General features: G+C 44.7%; 1 protein-coding gene across 1 annotated transcript; it reads left to right on the forward strand.

The window, feature by feature from the left end:
• The first annotated feature begins 7,675 nt into the window (after positions 1 to 7,675).
• Positions 7,676 to 9,866, forward strand: LOC127535835 (putative nuclease HARBI1). The gene is given in 6 exon segments (XM_051954725.1): positions 7,676 to 8,114; positions 8,217 to 8,329; positions 8,415 to 8,526; positions 8,610 to 8,645; positions 8,648 to 8,941; positions 9,838 to 9,866. Coding segments are annotated over 6 exon segments (1,023 nt in total).
• Positions 9,867 to 11,993: the final 2,127 nt, after the last annotated feature.

The raw sequence follows: 11,993 nt of genomic DNA on the forward strand, positions 1-11,993 counted from the left end.
TAATCTTAATGATTAGTGATATATATGTGCATCAAATTTCACTGCAGTTTATTCAGATGTTATAAATATACGTAATTAAAAATCGAACATTTGAAGCAGCTGCTGAAGCAACAGGTAACATCAGGACATTGGGAGCCGCCTTCTGGGTAACACAGAGTCTGAATGCATTCAATAGTTATGTTAGTCCAACCCAGCAGCAAGTCAACACTGCTGTGCCACAAGTGTAGATAAAGAGAAGGGGGGTATGAAAACAGTAGTCACAGCTATAATCGAATTTTAAATATTGCATCTTCTTGTATAGATTTTTATTCTTTCTACTCAACACAGAAGTCCCTCTGTGCAGCCTGTCCTTGTGCAGCTTTAATTTTAAGCTCAATCGATAATATATATATATATATATATGCTGTTAGTGTAACTCCTCTGCATGCTGTCAGCCCACTTTGATTGTTTTCATTCTAAAAACTCTCTTAACCCTCCACCTCCAGCTCTCAGATTCTCCTAACTCCTCAATTGGCCATGTGGAGGACCGATTTAGCGTGGACCAGGTCACCTGATCCCCATTTCAACCAACCAGAGCTCGATATCTGAACACAGCGTCACACAGGCATGCCAGACCTGCACTGTGAACCCCCACCAGCAGCAAACAGACACACATATACGCACACTGTCACCCACATTTGGTTGGTATGTCTTGTGTTGCCTCACCCTACAGGCTATATAACCGACACACTTTTTTTTCTTCTTCTACCCTTTAAACTCCCAAACGGATGTAACAGATTTTTCGCCCGCTGTGACAGATTGGAGTCTTGCACAGTTTGCATCCTTGATAACAAACACCGTTACATCAGCACACAGATAGATAGATAGATAGATAGATAGATAGATAGATAGATAGATAGATAGATAGATAGATAGATAGATAGATAGATAGATAGATAGATAGATAGATAGATAGATAGATAGATAGATAGATAGATAGATAGATAGATCATCAACCGCATGGGAACAAGGCACAGTATTTAAATTTAGCTCCAGACAGATCATCCCAGCTGTCCTCCTCTTTCTGACTGCAAACTCATTCACTCTGAAGTATCAATAACATGCTGTATCAGGAACACGGTGGCCCTCGACCAACTGAATTACAGCATTTGATTATCTGATTACCTCGACTTTTGCTTCCTCTTCTCTCTACCAATCAGAACAAGGAGCAGAGAGCTGTGCACAGAAACTTCCTCCTTCGCATTTCCAAACCTATGCGGCTAAAAGCTAGTGATCTGGTGCGTTTCTTCATGCTGTTGCTGCGTTTTACTTTTTTGAACTTCCAGCCATGCACAATTTCAGAGAGAAGTCCGACTGAAATGCTCCCCTCCTTACCTGTCTGGTCTTTTCCCCAAAAAGCGACAAATGTATTGATCCAACCAGAAGATGATCCCAATGACTGATTCCAAGCAAAACTGCTATGTGAGTATGTGGCTGCCAGTCATGGCTTGGTCACTGGACGCTCTCTGCTCTGACACACACTTTAACACACAAATACACAAGCAGGGACTTGTGTTTCTGTGTGTGTGTTGGAGGGGTTGTGGTGGTGGAATGGGGTTAGGAGGGAATCTGAGGCTGGTGACGGGGCGGGGGAGGGGGGGGGCAGGTGGGGTTTAGCTGGAAGGGAACGAAAGGAGCAAATTTAGAGCTGAGTAACGTGTTCGTCAACAATGACAGGGCAGAGCTGAAGAGTTCGAGAGGACAGCCGAGCTCCAACCTGCTCCAAGTAGTGCTTCATGTCTTTGGGAATGTTTACGGGTAACATCAAATCCAAATCAACCTGACAGAGAGCAGGTAAAGATTTTTAACTACAAAGACGTATCATAATGTTTGACATAAAATAATGGTAGCTGAGGTGTCGCGGCTCTAGGCTCGATGACCTAACCTCCATCCAAGAGCTGGAGACAGGTGCCAGGAAACCTGCGACTGGTGCCAGTCAGTCGTCAAGGGATACATGAAACCCAGAGAGAGACAGACAGACAGAGGGGGAGAGACAGACTGACAGAGAGAGATAGTTGAATGTACAACCTGAGAAACAGACAACTACTCTACACAATCAAGTTTTTATTCAGAGTAGATTACAGATGATACGTCTCTTTCAATATTTAGAACATGTGCATTTCCCCTCACTTTCAGTAAGACACACATAAAAATATGTAATGTATTTCTATTGGCCTGTTAGAGAAACACGGTTTGGATGGTATGGATATTTTGGGTAAGCTGACTTTGGATGAAGGCAGAGGACACCCTGGACAGGTCACCAGTCCGTCACAGAGCTAGCCACAGAGACAAACAATCACACTCACATTCACGCCTACAGGCAATTTAGAGTTACCAATTAACCTCAGCATGTTTTTGGGCTGTAGGAGGAAGCCTGAGTACCCAGAGAAAACCCACGCATGCACAGGGAGAACATGCAAACTCCATGCAGAAAGATCCCAGGCCCAGGTCAGGATGTGAACCAGGGATCTTTTAGCTGCAGGGCGACGGTGTTAACCACCAAGACACAGTGCAGCTCCAAACTCAACAACAGACCTACATAATTCTCCTGAATCACCAGCACACCTTTGTTCAGCAAACATGCCAATAACAATCCTTCAAAGAGAGTAGCCGCTTGGGCAAGAAGCTGCCTAGACTGGTCCTCAGCAGAATGGACCAGCTGGAGAGCTACAGGAGCACCAGAACCAGCAGGAACCCAACCTGTACCTGGATGACCTGACTGAAGCCTTTTTGGTCTTGCAAAAAGAAAACATGATGCTGGTCTCAGAACTTGCTGTCCCAGACAGCAAATATATCATTAAATAGCCTGCAATGATTGTATTTGTGTTTTCTTGTCACTATGCATACTCTAAGTTTATATAAGTGAAAATAAAGAATAAAAAAGAGATTTTTCGCAAAGAAACAACATCTTGTAGTTTTGTGACATGACACTGTTTTATGTTCTCTGATTCTCATGCGGGTTTGCGACATGCTTTACGTTACTTAACTCATGAGTGCTGAAGGATGGATGCACAACAGGTTGAAGTTTCATGCCTGGAGACGCAACAGACAGAGACAGCTACGCAGGCAGCCCAAGAAGAAGCACTTTTACCAAAAAGAGGGGGTTACATTTTGGGTTCAAGAGGTCAGACACGGAGCAGAAGATGGCCATATGCAAACTATGCTACAAGTCTATTTCTGCGCCCGATGCCAACACAACAAACCTCTTCTATCACCTAAAGAAGGTCCACGAAAAAGAACACATAAGAATCAAAAAAATCCAAGCTAAATCAAGTTGTGGAACAGCGGGGGCAAGTTGCGAAAAGAAAAACTATAGCCAGCCGAAGATAAAGCAGTCTTTTGCACAAGGCCCACCAAATGAGAAAATGCCCAAGTACCATAAAAAAAAATCACATGTGCCATCTTGCGTTACATTTGTAAAGGCATGGCTCCCATGTATGTAGTTGAGAAGGACAGCTTTCGAGACCTTGTCAAAGTCCTTGATCCGAGGTACGTTATGCCTGGACATTGGAGAAAAGTAAGCAATGAAATTTTTGTCAAACTTTTCAGAGAATAACTGAAAACATACTTTATTGTGGTATATCGTGATATATATCGTTATCGTGATATAAAATAATCCATACTGTGACATACAGTTTTTTCCATATCACCCAGCACCTAGTGTCAGGGCCTCCCTCTCTCCCTGTCTCACCTGGCATCCAAATCCCCTTTTCCTATCTCTCTCCCCCTCTCTCTCTCTTGCTCTCTTCCCCTCTCTGTTCCGCTCGCTCTTTCTTCTTTCTCTCCGCGGCTTCATCAGTTGGAGCACAGCTTCACAGCTGTCCCCATTTGGTGATCAGCGCTTCTTCCCAGAACCTCGGCAGCTGGAGCTCATCCCCTGATTACTCTGTTCTATAAGAGACTGGTTCCTGCACCTCTTCGGCGCAAGATCGTTGATTCTGCTGCACAGTCAGTTCACCTCTCGGTGAACGAATGCACTGGTGAAACCTCAGATTGAGAGAAGACAGTGCCTTCCCAAAGCATCAACAGCTGCTGCAGCTGTTGAGAGGGACATTCAGACAAACACTCCAACTCCTCCAATGGTACAAACTGCATATTGCGGGCGAATATTCAGATCTCAAAATTAATATTCAGATACCAATGTAACGACCGAATATTCGGATATTCGGGTCCAGCTGTACCGCAAATTTATTACAATTAAGTTCATTGAAAATTCAATAAAAACTGTTTAATGAGAAAAGGTAAAGCTTCATAATAGTTCCACCCAAAGCAAGCTGCCATTAATGATGAAAAAAGCTGACTATTGATGAGCACTGTTCCATGCTGGGGTGTGACCACATTGGGGAAGCATGTACAGCTGTTTTCTCAGACTCCACTGCTGCTACTTACTTCAGAATGCACAGGACAAGTGCCCAGAAATGATTAATGGTGTTCGAGCAACATACTTTTTTAAAAAAGTTGGATGCAGATGTGGGCAGCCTCCTCCTCAATGAGTCCACAGATGTAAGCATTTCTAAGTACCTGGGTGTTGTAATAAGGTACTTTAGCGATACCAAGCAAACAGTTGTCTCAACATTTCTGGGGCTTGTTGAGTTGGAGGGAGAAGATGCCAGGTCTAGTCACCTGTGGTGTGGTGGCTTTCCTGGATAAGTGACACACAAGGTAAGAATGACACGTGCACCAGCTCTTTACACTGCAGAGGTATTCAGTTTGAGAAAACAAGCACAAGTTCAATGTTGTTGTTCTGTTACATTATCTATCATTATGTATGGTGGGTATTGATTAGGTGTACGACATGTTAGTTAGATGAACCCAAACGCAAACTGTGCATTAATAGTAATGCGACTACTAGTAGCAGTAGTAATACACCAACTACTGCTGCTGATACTGTCACTGCTACTACAACTTGTAATACTATTACAAATGCTGATACTTCTACTACTCTAACAGCTATTTATACTACTACTGCTGCTTGAATTTTTGGTATTACTATTACTGCTGCGTGTACTTTTAGTATTACTACTACTACTGCTTGTACAGCTATACTACAGCTACTAATAATCGTCTGGTGTTTGGTTGTCCAGCTGTTAGCTTGCGTTAGTGTTTTGCTAGCGGCTAACTGGTTAGCTCTCATAGACTGAACAAGATTTAACAATGAAAAAAGAACCAAAAAAAATTCTTACCTATGGAAAGTTATTCCAAGTTTCCTTGTCTCCAACGTTCGACGTAGTGTGCAATTAAATGCAGCGCAATGAGCCGGCATTGTTTAAAATGCGGTAAAATGCAGAAGGGGCCAGAACGAGGGGGGTCCGTGACGTCACTTTCCTGCGCCACTTGAGAATGCATTTGCATTTGAATTATGAGACACTTTTTGCAGGGCGAACACGAAAATGAAAAAGCATTTCTGAGTTTGCTTTTGCTTTTTCATTTAGTCACAGAATGAGCAGTGCTGAAGAAGAAAATGAAATTGCATTTTGGAATATTGCTTTTTCATTTCCTTTTTGAGTCAAAAAGTGCAGCCATGACTTTGAAATGCAAAAGCATTTCTGCTAATGCTTTTGAATTTGAGTTTTGAGTCACATTCGCTTCCATAGAGATCCAGGGGGGAATTCACGGTTGGGGAAAAGACAGAGACCAGGCAGGAGGAGGGATGACTGGACAGCTGGGCCAGGGAGGTTGCTGTAGCAGAGTCTACAATCTGGGAGAGTGTGGAAGGTGTGACCGGTCTTTATGGAGGTGGTGGTAATCAGCGTGCTGGCACTCAGCTGCCCGGTTTCTGGGGAGGAGCGCTGATTACTGAGTGGAAACAGCCGTGTGGCTGTGCTCCACTCGATAGCTGCAGCGGGAAAGAGAGAGAGTTGGCGGGAGAGCTAGGAGGAGAGCTAGAGGGGGAGAGAGAGGGAAAGGGAGAAAAGGATGTCAGGAGGGAGCAAAGGATGAGGAGGGAGCCCTGACAAAAAGACTGTCAGGCTTTTCAGCTTGAGGTACCTTTTGAGCAATGTGTTAAATTTATTCCAGAAAAAGTGCAATACAAAGACAAGTTTTCTCCATCTCAGAAAAGGGAATACATAGTTCTGAAGCCTGGCACTTGGACTCGTGTCATAAATGATCTGATGTGAAAGCAGATAAAAAAAACCTCATGCACATTTGTGTTCCAAAGAGCCAAAGTTTATCCAACTGTCACCAATGATTACATACACATGAGAAGCTACTGTAAGGAGTGTAATGGGCATTTTGAAATGAAACGTGACAGAGCCAGCAACTAATAGCCCAATGATGCTCCAATGTTACAGAAAAAATACAGGCATCTCCCTGCACACTGGCTGTTTCAAGCAGTTCATGTCTGGAAACTAGGGCGGGACCCGAATATCCTGAATATCCGAATATTCGTTCACTACGGCGGTATCCGAATATTAATTTTGGTATCCGAATATTCGCTTCCCCCTGGTCGGACGTTACCGGGTGGAACGAATATTCGGCGTTAATGTCTTCCCTTCCCCTTCGACCCACATCGGCACATATCGGCTCATTCCATCGTGTGATCACATAAACATATACACATACTGTATATCTATGACATATACACATATGTCTATGTGATCACACCTCCTTCCCCCAGACGAAAATAGGAATATTCGGAGCTTGTCTCTTCCCTTCGCCTTCGGGACACTTCGGTTCATCCCGCCGTGTTCGGCTCATCTCGGCTCATCCATTCGTGTTTGTAAACACCACCCGAATGACCTGGGGCCTGTTTCACGAAGCAGGTTCACTGAAAACTCTGAGTTTCTTAACCCTGAAATGAGGGGAACTCAGAGTTTTCCGTTTCACGAAGCGAGGTAACTTAACCCTGAGACAGAGGGGTAACTCGAGCCTGTTTCACAACAGCCCGATCTCACGAGGATTCGTGAAACTGTCACGTAAGTTTTAGTTTCGGTTTCGTGCGCACCAACACGATTTCGTCATGTTTTTCGTGCCGCTCACCACGAAATGCGCACCAATGTATTTTAAACGGCGGACTTTTCGTGCCACTCAGAACGTATTTCAAAAGAATGTGTATATTATATTTTTAATGTAAAACCGTGGCGAATCCAACGCTATATTTTGCATGACATCGTTCCTAAACATAACCCTAACCATAACCATAACCTAACCATAAGCCGGTGGTACACTTACCAATTTGCATAGGAATTTCAAGAATGTCCGGCGGCCGGCGGCCGCAAACGCAATCACACAAGCAGTATACGCCGATGGACAGCTTAGATCGTCATGAATCCGCCGGTATAAACCACTTTCAGATGTGATTACCACAGCGAAAAACATTTCGTGGTGAGCGGCACGAAAAACATGACGAAATCGTGTTGGTGCGCACGAAACCGAAACTAAAACTTACGTGACAGTTTCACGAATCCCCGTGAGACCGGGTTGTTCACAAAGAGGGGTAACTTAAACTCTTGGTCAGTTACCGCAGTAACAGACTCTATGACTCTAACCTGCTCGCCAGCAGGTTTATCTGAGAAAACCTCGAGTTTCTATCCGTCTCCGCCCACTTTCAGCCACACACGCTGTTTCATTTCCTCATTCATTCAGTCAGTAAGCGAGCGAGTTTTGGCGTCGAATAGTTCTGCCGTGTGTTAAAATGGCATGTCCTTTTATCAATGATCCGGTTGACGAAGGAGCAGCATTACTGCGCGCAGAATTGAATCTTGGTCGGGAGATTGTTTTCAGACCGCACATAGATGTTTTGGCATTTCCGGACAGTTATCTTTTTGAACGGTACCGCTTCACCTCAGACTCCATAACCTACATCCACCACCTAATCTGTCCTTACATTTGCAACATTACCAACCGCAGTCGCGCTCTAACATCCCAGCAGATGTTGTGTGTTGTGCTGCGGTTCTTTGCGAATGGGAGTTTTTTATACAACATCGGAGATGCAGAGCATTACAGTAAGGCCACTGTTTGCAGGGCGGTCAGAAAAGTGTGCCTGGCCCTGAAACGGGTCCTACCGATGTTTGTCGATTTCCCTGGGCACAAACCTCTGAGAGCCATCAAGGAGGAGTTCCACAGGATTGCAGGTGAATGATGTAGAGATCTGTTAAATTCATTTTAGATCATATTCTGTTAATGACATTGTGCTGCAACCTCAGACTGGGATTAGTTATTTTAATTTCTTTTAGGATTTCCCAGTGTGATTGGATGCATTGATGGCACCCATATCCCCACCACAGCTCCATCACAGAATGAAGGAGACTATGTGAATAGGAAGTCCATTCACAGCATAAATGTGCAGGTAGGCTACAGGTAGACTGACTACTGTTTCTAAATGTTAAAGACTGCATCATAGTTCAACATCTGTCATTCTCTGCACTGTCCAGATCATATGTGATGCTTCATGCATCATTACCAATGTGGAGGCCAAGTGGCCTGGCTCTGTTCACAACTCAAGGATTTTTCGAGAGCCTAACCTGAGCAACAGACTGCAGCGTGGTCAGCAGCCTAAAGATTTTCACAATATAATTCTCTTGTCTCCCTCCTTTAATATGCTCTGATGTATCCACTATTCATTACAGGAGAGTTTGATGGCCTTCTGCTGGGTGACAGGGGTTACCATGCCAACCCAGGCTGATGACCTCATACCCTGACCCAGGCCCCCAACAGAACTTCAACCGGGCTCACTGCAGGACGAGAGCCCAGGTGGAGATGACCATAGGCCTGCTGAAAGCCCGTTTCCAGTGCCTATGTCTCCTCAGGGTGACCCCTGAGAGGGCCTGTGATATTATAGTGGCATGTGTTGTTCTTCATAATATTGCCACTATTAGAGAAGAGCAACACCCTGCCCTACAAACTGAAGACCCAGATGATGACCCCCATCCACCTGCCAGCTCTGCAAGACGGCAGAGCAGTCAGGGACAACATATGCAATCACCACTTTGGAGTTTAAGCCACGATCATCACCATCACTACAGGATATAAACACATGATACACATTTCATTTGGTCTTCTTTATTTCCTACAAATAAAAGAGCTATTTTAGTTCATGTGCCAATAGTTAAGATAATTGATCTGTGACCATCACCCACCTCTAACTTGTGCTCCAGTAGTTCAATTTCCAGATCTGCCTTCTTAATCTGGTGGTCCAAGTACTGCATTTCTTTATCCGTTTTTTGAATTTTTCTCAGTAAGTGGATTTTGTAAATCTGTTTTACTGATAACTGGGAATACATAGAGGACATTAAATTATACAGTTGCACCATGAATTCCATTGAATGAACCTCTGGTGTTTCCTGAACATCCATCTCACTGTGTCAGTCTGTGCAGTGGAAGCTGAGGGACCATCCTGCTGCTGTCCAGCCATGCTCTGTTAAAAAGGATGAGAATGTGCGATACTTCAGTGTTGGCTTAATGTCGCACTATATTCCACCAGCATGTTAAGAAATGTGAATGGGAAGAGAACTATCAGTAACATACCTCTGTATGCCTTTCTGGCTCAGCCTCTGTAAAGGCAGCAGACATGGTTTTATCCTCTTCATCCTAGATCAGTGATATGTTTCAGTACACTTAAATTATCCTTTGGCAAAATCTTTAGAGTGTTGCCTACTTACAGTTACAAGGTCTGTTGTGGCATGAAGACGCTCCACCAGGCAGATAGCACCATCAGAATCTGTTGGGCCAAATGAAAAAGAAGACACAAAAGAGAAAAATATTTGTATGAATATGCTTTAAATATACACACATAGACACAGACACACGGCATATTACATTTTATGAAAGCACTTGTGTCTTGGGGTGTGGTCTCAGAAGATGAGCTCCCTCCAGGGATTCCCTGAGCCACTGGCCTTCCAAAATTCTGGCTTAGGGCCAACTCCTCTGCCTCCGTTAGAGGTGGTGGTGCAGGGCCACCACCCATTTTACGGGCATCTGCTCTCTTTCTGTTGGCTGAGCAGAAGTCTGTGTTAGTTTAAATAGGCTTAATTATTTAACAGAACATGATATGGATGCAGACATTTAGGCTATGTGTGGATAAACAACTGCAGTCAAACAGCCACGTACCTAATATTTAGGCTACTTTACAATGTAAAACATGATCAAAAAGAATTTCCCCCATGAGATAATGCTGAGGTCTTACCTGTTTGAACAATGTTTTTGTATTTCATCTTCAGCTGCTGCCCCGTGCACTTCTCCCCCATGGGATTGCACCGAAATGAAATAACTTAATATTCTACCATTCAAACAGTTTACCCTGTAATATTATTGTGATTTCAAAGGCCTACATTTAAACTTACGCATTGACCCGGGCAGCAATGTTCTCCCATGCCGTCTCCCTCTCTTTCGCAGCTGCAGCGGTGTTGCACTTCTTTCGAAAAACGTGTTCGAAGTCGCCATATGACCGCATTAAAATATCCAGTTCAAGTGGCGTAAAATACGTCGCTCTCTGCTTCCCCGTTGCCATAGTGACTCGTCAAATCGGGGCTCCACTAATGCTGTCTTTTTACAGTCGCGGTGCACGCGCGTAACTCCGGGTCCAACTACTCCGAGTTAATTAACCCAACTCAAATCAGCCGTTGTGAAACCGAAAACTCAGAGTTTTCTATCTCAGAGTAGATCAACTCAGAGTTGCGGAAGAAACTCAGAGCTTCTTGAACCTGCTTCGTGAAACAGGCCCCAGGTGGCTGCCGACTCTGACGTCACGCTTCACTTTGTTGCATAAACACAAGACAAGATGCTGAAGACCTCTGCTGTTTGGGAATTCTTCCGTTTAACTGAAGACAAAACGAAGGCAGTGTGCAAAATTTGCGTCCAGGAGACCAGACGAATGGATCCAAATACTCGGGCGGGTCTCTTCTGGTCCGGGAGACCAGGCGAATGGATCCGAATATTCGGGTGGGTCTCCTCCGGTCCTGGAGACCAGGCGAATGGATCCGAATATTCGGGCCGGTCTCCTCCAGTCCGGGAGACCAGGTGAATGGATCCGAATATTCGGGCCGAGCCGGGCCGGGCCGGGCCCGAATATATAGGTTAATGTGACAGGGTCGAGTTTTTATAGACTATTGCATGTTTTATTCTTTTATATTCTGTTTGTTGTGATTTTAGTGAGCTTTACTGCATGCATTTTTACTAAACCGACTTTGAACGCCTCACAGGCAGGTCGCAATCAACAGCATTAGCAGCAGCTGTGGAGACGGACCTGACACTCCTTTTAAGCAGCAGCAGGGCAGCAGTACAGCAGGAAGAGTGGCGATGAAAAGAAGGTTGTGCCGGGAAGAGAACCGTGACTGACGAGGGCCGTGGCAGAGGACGGGAGCCACGACAGCAAGATGGCCTTGATGGACAGACACGGCGGGGACTGAAGCAAGGAAGGAGGGACACTATGGAGCTGGGAGCCGGCAAACTTCCAGGTGGAGAGGAGCGCCACTGTAATTGTAGCCGTACGAAACCCGAGGGAGATTGGCAGGATGCTAGCTCCAAAAGTCGGCAGGACGCCAACAGAGTGACGGTGTAGTGAGAAGTCACAACATGACGGACTGGAGGAGAGGGGAAGCTACATGGAAAAGCAGAGGGCTGTGTTTGCAAGGCACCCCTCTCCCGGCTAAGTATGCTTTCTGTTCATTCAACCACATATTTTAGTCAAGGGTGTCTCTGTCTAGCCTCCTGTGAACAGTGGAGTGACTGTCTCCCTCTTCTGAACATTTTTTAGAAAATTCTGACCATCGCCTTGGAGGCCACTGAGCGGTTGAGCGAGATGGGAGGAGGACTGGGAGCTGGGATTTTTAATTCTGTTTTATTAGCATAAAACCGGTACATTTTAATTTGAGTTTGTGGCTTTTTTTAACCTGCTTACCCAATTCAAAGAACCTGCAATTTTTAACTGAGTCCTAGGCTCTTTTAATCCTAGGTGGCGTTGGCCTTTTCATAAATCTTTTACCTTGCTTTAAATTACATTGTAATTTCCCCAA

The sequence above is a fragment of the Acanthochromis polyacanthus genome, chromosome 10 (assembly GCF_021347895.1).
Source record: "Acanthochromis polyacanthus isolate Apoly-LR-REF ecotype Palm Island chromosome 10, KAUST_Apoly_ChrSc, whole genome shotgun sequence".
NCBI classification, from domain to species: Eukaryota; Metazoa; Chordata; class Actinopteri; family Pomacentridae; genus Acanthochromis; species Acanthochromis polyacanthus.